The sequence below is a fragment of the Cantharellus anzutake genome (assembly GCF_015039405.1).
Source record: "Cantharellus anzutake strain C23 chromosome Unknown EI90scaffold_11, whole genome shotgun sequence".
NCBI lineage: Eukaryota > Fungi > Basidiomycota > Agaricomycetes > Cantharellales > Hydnaceae > Cantharellus > Cantharellus anzutake.
In genome coordinates, this window is record NW_024066961.1 from 792,353 (window position 1) to 807,197 (window position 14,845).

The 14,845-nt window shown below is 49.5% G+C and overlaps 4 protein-coding genes across 4 annotated transcripts; 2 read left to right on the forward strand and 2 right to left on the reverse strand.

The window, feature by feature from the left end:
• Positions 1-1,050: 1,050 nt before the first annotated feature.
• On the forward strand, positions 1,051-1,647 carry EI90DRAFT_3287509 (uncharacterized protein; the record flags this gene model as incomplete). The annotated part of the gene is made up of 2 exons (XM_039067059.1): positions 1,051-1,179; positions 1,254-1,647. The coding sequence occupies 2 exons, from the start codon at positions 1,051-1,053 to the stop codon at positions 1,608-1,610; spliced, it is 486 nt and encodes a 161-aa protein (XP_038919246.1). The 3' UTR covers positions 1,611-1,647.
• A 1,235-nt stretch (positions 1,648-2,882) lies between these two features.
• On the reverse strand, positions 2,883-7,784 carry EI90DRAFT_2992490 (SNF2 family DNA-dependent ATPase). The gene is made up of 25 exons (XM_039056136.1): positions 7,674-7,784; positions 7,547-7,624; positions 7,366-7,494; positions 7,233-7,307; positions 6,986-7,178; positions 6,837-6,937; positions 6,598-6,777; positions 6,110-6,545; positions 5,968-6,057; positions 5,864-5,916; positions 5,799-5,808; positions 5,715-5,746; positions 5,490-5,664; positions 5,261-5,429; positions 5,118-5,205; positions 4,935-5,064; positions 4,837-4,906; positions 4,626-4,785; positions 4,419-4,576; positions 4,297-4,363; positions 4,130-4,235; positions 3,964-4,081; positions 3,800-3,906; positions 3,321-3,748; positions 2,883-3,266 (listed from the first exon to the last, which is right to left on the reverse strand). Exons 1-25 carry the CDS (start codon positions 7,734-7,736, stop codon positions 3,168-3,170), a joined length of 3,315 nt encoding a protein of 1,104 aa, XP_038919247.1. The 5' UTR covers positions 7,737-7,784; the 3' UTR covers positions 2,883-3,167.
• Positions 7,785-9,158: 1,374 nt separating this feature from the next.
• EI90DRAFT_174779 (uncharacterized protein) lies at positions 9,159-10,330 on the reverse strand. The gene is made up of 2 exons (XM_039052124.1): positions 9,334-10,330; positions 9,159-9,275 (listed from the first exon to the last, which is right to left on the reverse strand). The coding sequence occupies exon 1, from the start codon at positions 10,040-10,042 to the stop codon at positions 9,341-9,343; it is 702 nt and encodes a 233-aa protein (XP_038919248.1). The 5' UTR covers positions 10,043-10,330; the 3' UTR covers positions 9,159-9,275; positions 9,334-9,340.
• Positions 10,331-11,711: 1,381 nt separating this feature from the next.
• Positions 11,712-12,294, forward strand: EI90DRAFT_3014189 (uncharacterized protein; the record flags this gene model as incomplete). Its single annotated transcript, XM_039056752.1, has 3 exons — positions 11,712-11,820; positions 11,848-11,915; positions 12,001-12,294. 3 exons carry the CDS (start codon positions 11,712-11,714, stop codon positions 12,292-12,294), a joined length of 471 nt encoding a protein of 156 aa, XP_038919249.1.
• Between the last annotated feature and the right edge of the window lie 2,551 nt (positions 12,295-14,845).

Below are 14,845 nucleotides of genomic sequence, written 5' to 3' on the forward strand. Positions count from 1 at the left end.
TTTCCACTCATGATAAGAAAGTGAGAGGACTGTACGTTCCTCTTCTATTTCGATGCGATGCCTAAGATCCGACTTCCTTCTGTCTTCCCAATCCTCTCCATTTGGAAACTAGGATTTGAAGAAAACAAAAACAATAATCGGCGGTGGGCCCGCACGCCGAAAATGTCAGATCAATCGATTACTGAGTGATGAGTAACTGCAACGCTGCATCACATCACCAGGCTCAAGAAGCATGATTTCAGATTTTGGATGACTTGCAATGGGCATGTTAGGTGGCTCAGCTCATCTTCTGAGAGAACTTTCCAAGCTTGTTTTTTACGTCTTTTCCCTAGGGGCACCGCATGCACAATACATAGTCTAGCTTTGAGGGGAGAAAAGAGCATACAGTTTGACCGCTTTTCCTGCATTGGTTTTTGGTCGAGTACTGCTGTGCATATATATTCACAGTCAACGAGGAAGTTTAAAACTACCTGCACGATTCTTACGTAAACTGCTCACAAAGGAGCATTGGACAGACGCATGCAGGTGTAGGTGGGGGGGGCATCTTGAGCAACCCCCGAAATATTGCGGTCATCGCCCCAGGCAATTGCGAGAGATGATGATGCAAGAATACACATGTGAAATCAAAAAGCAAAAATTCCTAATATTTTTGTTTTGCAAAAACTGCTACTTACGCTGTCAAGCTTTGGCACGAGGGTGCTATGTTCGGTGATATCCGGGGTAGTATGGTTGCATTAACGCACGCGAAGAATGTCAGAGTGTCAGCACGTTTCAGCTTCTTGTGCCAGTGATGTGGCGGGACAAGAGGATAGGATTTAAAGAATAAAAAGCCACAGCACTTAGGATTCCCATGTAGTCCCCTACAATGGTACTAACTAAGCGGTACTTAGCTGAACTTCGCAGATCGGACGGGATACAGTGCTTCCCAAGTCCTATGGCCGTGGATATTTCACTCTCCAGGACAAGCACTCAGAAGCATTTTTCCTAATGGCATCATGACATCATAGAACAAAGAGGACGGGGTTCCAATGATGACCCGGAAGAACGCAAATGCGTCGATCGTTAGCACAGCCCCAAATCGTCCCGCCGGCACACCACACAACTGTGCCGCAGAGACCCCAGGCGTCGCCCTTCGGAAACGGCTTGATGGAGCTGGGCCAGTTATTGATCCACAACGAAGTAAGCACTTCTAGAATCCGGGAGATCGTTAATGTTCTCCCCCAAGTTCTCCCGCATCCTGGCATTCTCTTTAGAATATCCGCATGGGATGCGTCGAGATGATTCTGGAGGACATGATAAGCACTGTAATTCAAGTGGCGAACGTGTCGCCAACGAGGCCCGGGTCGCTAGAAACCCATCCATGGATCATCAATCCCCACTGCATCATGCATAAGATCAGCGAGCGAAGCGAAGGTCCTGAGGTTAATGGAATGGTTCCTCCAATAGGTGGAGGGGGAATTAGTACTGGCAGCAACGTACGATCTTCTTTTGCATGGTTGCATTCGATGCACAAAGGGGCAAGTATCCTCCGAAACGAATATGAAGTGCATGGAGCTAGTCAGCATGCACAGTGTGAGGTTGAGCGTGTAGAATTTAAAGCATCCAAATGACCTCTCCTAGACCGAGGGTGTGCTCCACATCCTTTACGCTAAGTGGAAGGCTTTCCAAAAAAAAAATTTAGGGAGAGGCTCGGATCAATGATCAATGATCATCCATCTTCTGGGGCCACGAAAGGATACCGACCGCCATACTTTTTCAGTCTATTCATCAGAACACGCTTCGGAAACGTATTCCTTCTTCCGTTCTTCTCCTTTGGCGTTTTCCTGAGATTTAGAGAGGCCATTCCGAGTAGATGATAGTCTCCCGATATGGAGTCGGTTCGGCGTAGCCTCTGATTATTATGCCTTCATTCAGGCGGTGACGTAAAATCGATACAACCCTAGCTGAGAGTAGGTACGGGCCGGCCTTTCGTACGAGAGGAACGAGAGGTGTTAGAGTGTCGCGATCAAGGTCGCAGCCGAGGTGTGGAATGATGAATAAACACCACAGGAGAAAGTGTCCTAACAGGAAAATTTGGGATAGAATCCGTTGCATGTGCTCTCTTGTAATCTTTCTTTTCTCCCGATGAATGCTACCAAGCGGTCTCTGTCACATAGAATGACCTTCCATTCGTTCTTTCTGTCCATTTAAGGCAAACGCACGCACCCTCTGGCCTTGGTTCTTTCTCACCATACAAGGAGGTTTTAACTGTTCTCAGGGATTTCATGATTAGAAGACATCCGTAGCAGTTCCTGTCGTCAACCTGCAAAGTGGGGAAGCCTTCGAGCCTGACGCGTGAGCTGCGGAGTCCCAGCGACATCATGCACAGAATTGGTTGTTGTGAGAATAGATAGGGATAACGTAGACGGGATGGCATCTGATTCCCCTTAACGCTCGGTCCGAGCAGCGCACAAAATAGCTCATTGATGGTTCTATCTGGGGATGTCGATATAACAAGGTCCAGAGTGATCGGAACGAACGAATCAGGGATTTCGAAGAAGTGTTGATTGCTTGCATGAAATCCCTGTTGGCACGTCAACTGACCATGTAGTGACAAGGGCTCTTGCGCACCAAGCTACTTGGTTCCGAGGCTGGAAATCCATACGTTTCCCCCCTTGGCCAGGTGCTTCATGTGCGAACACCGCGGGCAATCGAACGTATATTCGAGGACTCAGAATAATGCAGGGCAAGCTACGAGTCCCTAATCGAGGAACGTGCGCCACCTGCGAATGAAGATGCTGATCGAGTGTGGCCCATGAAGCATTCTTTAGGAACTCAAGCGCTAGAGCGGCCGCACAGCTGGCCAGATGAGACCAATGCACAGCCCATTCAGACAGATGTGATGCTGATTGTAGAGCCTAGACCCAAAGTCCTAAAACGCAGGGAGAGGTGGAAGAGAACTGCGCATCGCCTTATGCGTTACAACCAGGGATCGATTTGTGAGATCCTTATAGAAATAAGTCAGTCAGACCTATCGACGAAGAATGTCATCGTGTAAAAGTTGACGCTTAAGACCTGATACGCTATCCAAAAAAAGCAATAAATACAGCCGGACGAATAGGTAGTGGAGAGCCGCAAGATTACAACATGTGTAAAGGACAATATGGAGAGTCACCATCTTGAGCAACTCATGTCTTTTTTTTCTTCGTGGCTCGCTTTCCTGGAGCCGTCGTCGAACCTGGTGTAGAAGCACGAGAGTCCTTAGCTGACTCCTCTAACAAACGTTTCTGTTCAAAGTGATTTTGAGCGATCAAAAGAAGCCAAAGAAAAAATAAACCAACCCGTCCGCGAGCCGGCGCAGGTTTCGGCTTTGGCTGCTCCTCAACTTCTTCTTCTTCCTCCTCCTCAATTGGTGCATTAAATTCCTTAGCGATCAGGCTGATCAGAGTCGCGCATCGTCTTCCAAGCTCAACCGGAGTCCGACTGCGTAGAAACCAATCAAAGCGGAACACAGGGAAGTCGCTGATGTCCTTCTTGATTTTGTCGTACACATCGTCGGAGTGAAGCCCATAGTGTGCGAGCCTGCACAAAAGGTAGCGGTCCTCTTCTTCAGTATAAATTTTGCCCTTCGTCTGACTGTATTGAAGCTGAAGTTCTTGCATGGGAAAGCGATACTGCCCGACTTTCTGCTTGACCATCTCGTCTGATCTGACCAATTTCTGCGCCCTTTGTTCGGCATCGTCGAGTCGCGCCATGATCCGTTCCCAATCTTAGTGAAACGTGAGCGAGTGCATTCTGATACTTGTAACAAGAATCTCACCTTCCAATTCCTTGTATCGCTTCCAGAACACCTTAGCATAAACACGAACAGCACCCTCATCCTTGGAAGGATCATCAATTTCGGAGGCGATGTAGGCATGATCATCACTATCACCCAGGGGTTCAACTATTGGTCATCAGTGCAGGGGGAATCGTGAAACTCACCGCCCATGCTTCTCCATCCCCTTGATGAACTGCTGGAAGTCTCTTCGCGTCCACTCGCCGAAACCTTTGGTCTCAAGCTCCTCTTTCCGCCTCATCTCTGCTTCCGTCAGCGGCACCGCTAAAGGCAAGGTGAGAGCGCTATTGCTCGCGTTAGCACAAGAGTCACCTTTGTCAATGATGGCCTGCTCCGCTGCGCGCTCTGCTTCCAGCATCTCAGGAAGTTCGGATTCATTCACCGGCTCACGTAATGGCACAACGTACTCGTGTTCTTTCTGGCAGATTTTCAGGGATCAGCAAGTTTCGTGAACGAAAGGTGAGCGGAACACTACACACTCTCCATGCGGCAGTTTCACGGTCTTGTAACGGTGCTAACTCGGGAGGGTAGAATTGGTGATCCTGGCTGCAGGGGTTATGGATACAGAAGTCGTGACGGAAAAAGATGATCGGAAACATACATAACAAGCTGCTTCGGTGGTTTCGGTGCCTTGGGAGCTTTGTCGGTAACTTTGGAAGGGCCAGCACGCATGGCATCTTTGTAATAGCCATCAATAGAATAGTTCCCTTTCCGTTCTCGCTTTGAGGGCTGGATCCAATTCAAGCCGATAGTCTTGCGCTGTCGGAATAGATTTAGCATCCGCTAGGCTCAACTTACAAACACTCACTTTGTTTTGGTAGTCCTCACCTTCCCAGGTTTGGACATTTGCTTCGGACTTAAAGTTGCTCAAGTCTTCGAATGTTAGCCCTTCCCACTTGCTAGCGAGCTCGGCGGTACGTTCCTCGCCTTGGGCGATGATAGCATCTATGTCATCTGAAATAGAAAAGCTACGGAACCCATAAATAACTCAGTACCCGATCGGTATGAACGAGACATACCCATCTGTCGAGTTGACAATCTCTTCTGCACCATGTTGGATCATGTCGAGAAGTTCATCTTTCGTTGCCGCTGGAGACGAACAAAGGTGGTTCATCACATATGATTCTTTTGCTTTTCACATCCGGCTTGCCTTTATTCACAGCTTGTGTGCGGCCTTGTTGAATGACGAGCTGATCGAGACGAAGTTTCTGCGCCGCACGCTCCAGCATCCGTTCTTCAACGCTTCCCTGCAGATGCCGTTAAAAACGAATACGAAAGTTAAAAATAGTCGGGGACTTACCTCCGTAATAAAACGATAAACATAAACTTGCTTCGTTTGCCCAATACGGTGAGCTCTGTCCATGGCTTGCAAATCAGCTTGAGGGTTCCTGCGCATCAGGGTGAGCAACGTAACACTGAAACGATACGCGCGCTCGAGCTCACCAGTCGCTATCATACAATATGACAACGTCGGCAGAAGTCAGGTTGATACCAAGGCCACCAGCTCGAGTTGTGAGGAGAAACAAGAATTTTTCGCTTCCGGGTTTGTTGTATTCATCAATGGCGGCGATACGGTCCTCGTGTGCAGTCCCTCCGTCAATTCGACAGTATTCTGGGTCGTGTTTAGTAAGTCATTACGATGGAAATTCCCACATCATGGCACAGCACTGACTGTATCCACGGAAAAGTGAGTAGTCCTCGAGGATGTCCAATACTCTGCTCATTTGACTGAAAATGAGAACACGAGACCCTTTCGCCTTGAGGGACTTCAGAAGTTTGTCAAGTACGGTCATTTTTCCAGCATTATCAACAAGGTGCTCGTCAGTCGTGTATGGGGGTCCAGGTTCCTAGAGTGACGCGTCAATTCCCATTTCAAAGTTGCGAGAATGGGACATACAGCTCCATCGAAGAGATAGGGGTGGCACGTGACTAACACAAGGTCAATGGATCACCATCGAAGATGTTTGGATGTCGACAATACCTTTCCTCAACTGTGAGGTGATATTAGGTATGCAAGCTGAACGGCACCGGAATGTTCGTACGCACCTGCATAACGATGTTCATAAGTCTTGTCTTTCCCTCTTTCTTCCCTGAGAGCCCTAGAAGAGACATCAACAAGTTAGGTGGTATCACGAGCAACACACACTCACCATTCACAGCATCTATATCCTTTTCGAGCACAGACCTATACCACTTCCTCTGCATCTCAGTGAGACCAACATAAATATTAATTTCCTTCTCTGCAAATACGCTTTAATTAGGTGAAATGTCGAAATGCATAGAAGTTCTCACTGGGAAGCAGGTTCTTTTCGACGTCGGACTTAACACGACGCAGTAAAAATGGCCGCAAGATCTTGTGCAATGCAGCTACAACACGGGCACCTGCATCCTCTTCGCTAATGCCCTCGGCATCCCCCTGGTGCAAGAAACTGTCCAGATCCGAGTAATCCGAAAAGATCTCAGGACAAATAAAATTGAGCAGGGCAAAAAGTTCTTGCAAATTATTTTGTAGCGGCGTGCCAGTGATAAGGAGCCGCCCACGAGAACTGAAGGCGCGCACGATCTGGGAGAGTAGAGAGTCCATATTTTTGATACGATGTGCCTCATCGATGACGATGTACTCGAACGAGAGCCGTTTCAGTGAGTTCTTCTCACGGAGACAAATTTCGTAGGAGGTAACTAGAACCTGGAACTTTTGAGGCAAGATACGGGATGATATAAGCTCGGACTAAGGCAAGGAATGAATCAGCAATTCGAAGTCTGTCAAATGACCATTATACCCTAGCCTCCTTATCACCGGTCAAGACTACTACGTCGAAGTCGGGAACCCATTGCGAGAACTCTCTCGCCCAGTTATTCAGAGTGCTTTTAGGGACACAAACAAGATGCGGTCCCGGGATGCCACGAGTGTGTTTGAGGTACCCTAAGAACGAGATGGTTTGAAGCGTTTTTCCGAGACCCTGTTAAGTGGCAGTAATTAAATAAACCGAACCAGCGTTTCTGGTTAGAAAATGCCAACCATTTCGTCCGCAAGAATGCCATTCAAACCGTTATGATGAAGAGAGACCATCCAATTCAGTCCTTGTAGCTGGTAAGGACGCATAGTGCCACCCTTGACATCTGGACATTCGTTAGCTATGAAGATGAAGACGGGCAGAAATTCCCCACAGTTTGGTGATTGTTCGAAGACGAATGGTTGCTCTTCATCATCGCCATGATCACCGCTCTTCAATAATTCTTCATCTTCCTCCTTCTCACTTTTGCGGTGACGAGCATCCTGGCTAACTGGCTTTTTCTTTCCTTTCCCTTTGTTTTGAGCTTGGGCGCTGACAATAACCGCGTACTCGGCGTCTCGTGCCGCCTGGAGCAACTGTCAGACTAGGTCTTGCAAAGGAGGCAAGAGCGACAATCATACCCGAGCATTCATAAAATGTTGGAATAAATCCGTCTGACCAAGTAAGTACGAATAGCGTTTCACCGAATCTACTACCTGGTCAATTGATCACAACAGGTTAGTGGTGTTTACAGGCGGCTAACTCAGACTTCACCTTCGCACGGTCAAGATTGGCACGCTTGGAGCTCAGGGCGCCAGCCTGCTGGAGCCTCTGCGTTCGTTTAGCATTGGCAGCCTCTTTCTTTGCTGATACGGCCACACTCAATTGTAGAGGCTCGTCATTCTGGATGGAAAGAAATTCACAGTATAGACATGGGGTCCAGAAACGAACCTACATCTTCTTCGATACCATCAATCTCCATCTCATCCTCGCTCTCATGTTGATCTTCACTTGGTGTAGGACGCTCACTGACCTAGGATAAGGTGAGCACAGGCGCGCGAACCGACGCGTTGAGCACGTACTTGGCGCGATATATCATTACTCTGAGGGATGATATCACTCAGCGCATCCTCGCGTTCGGACATGGTGCTCGATATTAGGAACGCAAGCGAAAGGAGCGGACTGAATTGTCGGTCTCGGCAAGACGCGTTTCTGAACTTGAACTCTGGGCCCTGCTCAACTGAACAACAATGCCACTCAGCGCATTAGTGTTGGTGCTGAAGCAAGGTGTGCTGCCTCCATGGCATTGCTTTTGTCTGCATAATCCACAGATTCTCTCTGGGGGTGACCTCAATCCTGCGACGGTGCGACATCCGGACGAATAAAGAAAATGCACACATTATCGAAGACTGCGTTCGATGTGTTACACCTTTATACTTATCGTTCTCCTGACCTCCCAACGTTCGTGACAAAGATCCCCCACAACCCAACGAGCGTCCAATCTCGAAATTCATTGATGGTTACATCCATTCTTCTCGTGATCTGCGGTTCGATATATGGCATTGTGCCATCGTGGCACATAAGCCAAGGGCGCCACCCTAACTATTGGCCCTCCAGCCAAGGGGTCAAGCAAGAACTCTTGCCTACTCCATAAGATAATCTTCGATCTCTGGATTTAACTTCACACAAATATCACTCTGCACAGTGCGAATGTGACTACACATGACATACCCTCCCATGCTCAGGAGGCGAACAGCGTGCTAGGAAATGACCATTCGATGAATGGGAATTACATGTGCAGGCGGGCGTCTGAGAAAACTCATATCCCTTCGTAATGCTTTTGATTTATGATAAACCCGGAATGATTTGCGGCCCCAATAACCCAGAAAGGCGTAGTTTGTGCGGCGGTCCTTAATCAGTACCGGTTGTTCCGTTGGAGCTCCTATCCTCAGAGCTAGTGACGGGATTGCATTTTGCTGGAACCTCACGGCTCAATGTGCCGTGTTGTCCGGTGGTTGTAAGTGCACTATCGTCACAGGCTTGCGTCATTTCTTAGGTTTTCCCCTTTTTCCTTCTGTATCTGGCGAGGGTGTGATGGTTCCACTAGCACTCGCATTTTGGTTCGGAAGTCAAGCATGAGCCAGACTCGGCTCAAATAAGCAATGAGCACGGAGTGTTAAAGCAAAAAGAACACGATCTGCAGCTGCGACACAGTGCGGCCCACATGGGAGTGGCGGGAATAGTAAAGGTACCCTTCAGACGAGATTCATTCGGGCATGCGACAACTGTTGTGCATTTGGACGGGCAGGTTACCTGCCTTTATTTGAGGGAATAGAGCACGAGGGTAAGAATAGACCCAACGCAAGGCAATTCTGAGGCTGTGTTTGAGTTCGAAATCCCTGCTACCCACATAACCGCCATTTGCGTCGGCCAGGATCGTCATCAGTGCTGCGCACCACGATCAGCTGCGACACAAATGGCAACATTAGATGAAATTACTACGTAAATAAAGTGTGTACTAAACTGTGGTAAATCAGGGTTGTAATCAAAGACGATCATCCACCAGCGAGTGCATCAACACGAGAGAAGAAGAGTCGAGGAACAATAAGGAAGTCAGGCAAACCGGATGAGTAAATTCATAGCGTAGATCATCGAAGCGACTCCGTCACCACGCCACCAAAGCTCTATTACTGTATCCATCAACATGCCAATCAAGAGTAAATTAGGAAACGCAAAACATACATTGTAATTAGATCCATCCTTCCGGTGGTTTCTTTCCTTGATGTGGTGTAAGAGTTGACGCCTCGGACGAAGATGCGGGCTTCTCGGTTCCGTCACCCTCCCCGCTCCCTGACCCCGTCATGGACACGGTAGTTTTCCTTGGAAATAAAGGGCTACCACCACTTGCCATGATTGTGGCATTGTGCAGCGCAGCAACCTGCTCGGGGTCTGCATTCCATGCCTTGGGACTTCCAGAACCGTGGGATCTCAGCATGCTCTGCGTGGACTTCGTTCGCCGAAGACCCTTCTTCCCGCTTGAGTCAATATTGCTGCGCGAGGGTCGGCGGCGCGGAGGTGGAGGAAGAGAGATTTTGGGTGGGTCCATCGCCATCGGAATCGAACGTTGAGGGGTTTGATGGTGAGGGATGAAGGATAGGTTTGAGTGGGTTGTGGTGGTGAAAGCGTGTAGCTGTGCGCAGAGTTTGCCACGGTCCGGGAAGGGGGAGGCGAGGAAATACGTGTGCGTGAGGACGCAACCGTGAGGTGGGGGACAGAAGTTATCGGAGCTGCCAAGATTGGTGGAGGTGATTCTGAACGAGTTTCGACAATGTATTGTGGCGAGGCACCGGGACTGTGGTAGATGCTGGGCTAGTGGTGTAAGAACGTGGGCGATTCGCGACAGACTGGACAGGCTGACTTCGGGGTGGTTCGACGACGTGCCCCTGCTCATCTTTGTCACTCTTCTTCTTCTTCACAGGGTGCAGTATTCGATTCCACATAGTGTAGATGGCACGTCCCCTAGACTTCGCAAGTCCGGAGATTATGGTGTAAGAATACACGAGGGAAATTAGGCTTAAATGAACAAACGATTATGTTGGACACGAGGTGGACACGTTTTTTGAGCCAAGGGAGCCGCACGCAAAGAGATTGGGGATTGGTCACGGATGTGTAGAGAACGCGAAGCCTCTTTATGGGATATCGCAATATGCTGAAGTGTCAATTGCGAATGAATTGAGAAGGCGCGACGCGGTTGCGGTGTAGTGGAAGCCCTCAATATGCCCAAACGTGGAAGTCGATGCCCCCTGCCGGCGAGGAAGAGAATGGATGGATGCGCGAATGCTGTCGCGAGACTGGCAAAGAGGCTTCGCTGAGTGGAAGAGTTGTCAATTGAATGAGTAGGTCCAACCGGCGGCGCGCGCGATGTGAGCGGTGGGACGGGAGCGAAGACGTTAGGGGGTTAGGATTCGTCCGCCAGAGCGGCGAGCATGCTATATATGTGCATGCGGGCTGCCAAGCCAGTCCGAGCTTCAGGGACGGCCAGCAGCCCTGCTGGCGCACCCACCGCCGATGCGCATCAAGTGTGAATGATCACGAAGCCTTGAAGTAGGTCTCCGAGATTCCGTAAGTCGACCGATCAATTCTTCCTTCAAGGCTCCCTCTTGACTTCGGTGACCTTCTACTGGCAGTTGCGACCCGAACAGGTTTCGTGACATGTGAAAGGAGGTGGCCGTGAAACAACAGCTGCGAATGCAGCCTGTGGAACGAGTTAACGAAAAAATTTGCTGCAACCCCAACTCGGCATCAACCATGACAATTTTCGTCGTCAAGAATCAAATCAGGGCCACATCTCTTCCATTCAATAGTGCCAACACTTGTGCGACCCGTGAAATATTCAGCATGCAGCAGTGCTAGTACTAACATCACCCGGTCGGATTAATTGGCATTGTGTTCTGGATATGCTCCTTGATTGTCTTCACCCGCATCAAGGTTGTCAACGGCAACCGACTACGTTCTTGCGGTCATGGTTGCTTCGCACACGTGGCCACGTGGATGTGTGCACACCCGTATCTTCATACCTCTGTTTCAACTACGCCGACTCGCTCCTCTGCTGGCCGGTGATTAAACCCTCGGCTTTACACAGCCGCCTTCCATATTCTTCTGCCAGCACCACGTTGCTCGCGGGAATATTCGTTTGCGTTGCTCTCCTGCGATCGTGAGAAGACCGTTTTCGCCCTGCTCAATAGCCAGAAGCGTTGAGTATTCCACCGCGACAGGGGGAATTATGCACTTCGTCTGGTCTAGAAATCGAATCGGCAAGCATCATTGTTCTAGTTCTCAGGGCCTGAGAATCCTTTGGTCTAGTACACGGGTGGCCAAACACTGAGGGCTTCGGCTCCATTCTCACCGATCTTCTGGCTTTCTCAGAGCCCTCAGGTCCTTTTGATCTTATGTTCCATTGGTCCTTGACTTCTCCAGTTGTTGCATTCCTGAGAATCATGACCTGCAGCACGTTACGAATAAATAACACTATCAATTCTAATCTACTCCAGAGATTGAGGGCATGCAGAAGGTGTCGTTCTGGCCGGGTTGAGCATCGGGGTTCGTGCGCGCAGCTCTCGATGCAGTCTGGACCTGCAGGCCAATGTTGTCTGGGGATCTTGGGCAATCTCCCTGTTTCCTCCCTTCGTCCTAGATGCAATGACTCGCCAACCTCTCGAGTCATGCCTAGTGTGTAATCACTTTTTTTGACAATAGCCTCGCGACAGGCCCCTCGGTACAGCCGCGAAGTCATAGCCCTGGAAAGTCACAAGAAGAAGGCGATCGTGAGGATTTGATAAATCCCTTCCTCTATTTTTCAGTGGGAGTTATGTTCCGGTCGAGAGCGTGGCATTGTACTTGTTCGCGCAGCTCTCCCCTTCGTCCGCTGCACAAACACCAATATTCAAGGATGAACAAGAGCGACGTCCTGTCTTCAACGGTCGCACATATGAACCCAGGGGGCCTCCCATTGGTCTTTTCCACCTGTCTCCAACATATTTCATGATCTTAAGAAGTTCTGAACCCCCGTCCCCGCCTGATAGCTACAGCGGACGATATATGGTGGTGATAGATTTTTTTGACGGAGAGTCCACGGATACCCTCATCGACCACCAACTCAACTACGATTGGCCCGCTACATTCGTACAGCCTCGTATTCAATGACCTTCGATTGCCAAACATTCTGATCGAGGGTGGAAATGCCATGAGCACCCATTTCGATGGCGTGGCAAGGAAGGTTACCCAGAAGCTCTGGACTACAGGGGAATTGACTAGGCGCCCGGTGTCATCCGGTTCTGTTATCAGAAGAAAGCATGACTTACGTATGCTCAAGAACCTGCAGCCCGCTATGGCAGTGGATTGATGTGACTGGCAGAAGCTGGAAGATGGTTATAAGGGTCTGGTGGTGTGCGAACAGTGGAAGCTAGTTGCCCGAAAAAGTCTTCTAGCCAAAACCCCAAACCACATCCTCATTCAACTCCTTTCTAGCCCATTAGATCCTGGATACAATGCAGCCATCCGGGAGAACACACTCCAGGTGCGGACGTACAAGGTCTCTTGACATCGCTGCTGCTATCTCGTTTGTCCATCACATCCTACCGTTCTCCCTTACCGGATGGAATGACAGGCTCTGTCTTTCCTTGCATTGCTCGCGTGAATTTGGTTAAGAGGCCATCGAAAAGCCCCTCTCGATTCCGTTTATCTTTTCATAGATGATCCGCTTCGGAGGAATTGGACATGGATTCCAGCTCTCTGGACCTGCGCGAATAACGCGATTGGACCAACTGGGGAGTGGTGAGTGGCAAGTCGAGAGGAAGAACCGAAGCTCGTAAAACTAAAATCGCGGCCTTTGAGATGATTCGTCTCCCCCCTCATCTTCCTTGCTTGAGACTCGAATGGGTACTCCATCAAAACCTGTTCTGATGCTGTCTTACTACCTATGCAAATTTAGTTTCATGACTACCCGAGCAATGACCAGCAAGGCCACCAAGTAAGAACCCAGGACATCACACATCACACACAAATTACTCTCTTCGTCCGTTCCCCCCCACAAAAGAGTTTATTGGCTACCCTCCGCCCTATCAAGCAGCGTCATTTTCCTTGCGATGGCATCTTGTTCTTATTCGCTAGACGTATGGTAAACCGAGGGGGGACTCGACTTTCTCTCGTATCCGAGAGGTAGAGAAGGACTATGCTGCTGATTTCCATAGCATGGACTCGCGGTACCGCATGTGCTGGGGCCAAACAAAGCCAGGAGCGAAGTCCTTCAATATGGAGTGCTCACTACGAAGCCATTCTTCCGTCCCCGCATCCTCGCCCTCTGGCTCACAGACAATGGATAATCTTCTGCCCCAGCCCCAGTCGCTCGACGACCGTTGGGACTCGCCCACGATCATTCGGCTGCCCCGAAAGGAATGCCTCAATGACCAAATCCAAGCCACAGGAGCCAGGTGAATACTGCGCTTCCACATCATCCAGCTCGTGGGGCATGCCCCGCCTGAAAAGGCGGCTTCAAACGTCCTGATGTGTTGAAGCGTCATTTGAGACCCCTAATGGCAGCTAGACTCTCAATTCACAGATTCCAGGTATATCTCATGTAAATCGTTCACAGCGGTACGCTTTATTCCGTAGAGGCCGCGCGCGCGCACATACATATGCATAGGCGAGACAATGGTGCATCTGAAGACTAGCTTCCATGGCCTGGATGAATGCCATTGCCCAATATTGAGATTGCTGGAGCATCCCTTGGAAAGTATTATAAGATCCCTGCTTTTCCAATTCCGCCTACGGCCATAATACTCCACGGTCACTGATAAATCCCTTAAACTCCTTTCATACACCGTCGCACTTGAGATCTCGCCTGTCGGCCATTCGCACTGCCTTGGTCTTCTTGTCATCAGCCTTACTCCGATAACATTCCCAAGCTGGTATGCCCGGACCCCCTTACAAGATTGCGTGCACCTCACTAACATAGCCAATAGCTTATCCCACAACTGGTGGCTGACGTTGTAGAACAGTATCATGCTTGGAGCTTCCATAGATATAACTTTCCCTGGGTACTATGAGCTTCGCTGTGCCGGGCTTTCTTCTGTAACATCCATTCATGGCCCCTCCTAAGCCATGTTCGCATGGGATATGAACGAATTGGCCACCAACGACTTACCGGGCCTAAGACCACATCCTCATCTCGCACACTGATACACGATGCTCTTATTTTGGAGCCATGGAGTTGAGTGTGGCAAATCTGATAACGTTATTCAAGGAACTACATGCATGGTTCATGTATCCGGACGTCGCGAAGAGTGCCTATATATGCATGTCCCATATCTGCTTTTGTGAGGTTCAGCTTGCCTGCAATCAATTGCGCAATTGATCGTAGGCAAGTCCAACGTCTGCGTTGCCTACGAACCTTCGTCTTGTACATATAACGCATCACATTTGACCCTCTGGTTACACAGATCCCACGCTATCGTCATGGATGAATGGATATCCGAGGGCGGCATGCGGATGACTACCATACGAGTATGATCTGACAGCGAGGGTCCATTATTCTGTGCCCATACAGGCCTTTCCTTTATACATGCATGATCTCTGCGTGGTATCTCATTATATGGCATTTTAGTGGAAGCGCCGTGTGGCGGAGCTGGCCGGATTTATTATCTCATACATACTTCACGACCGAATTTGCAAAAATCTGTCACCCCTGCCCCACCTC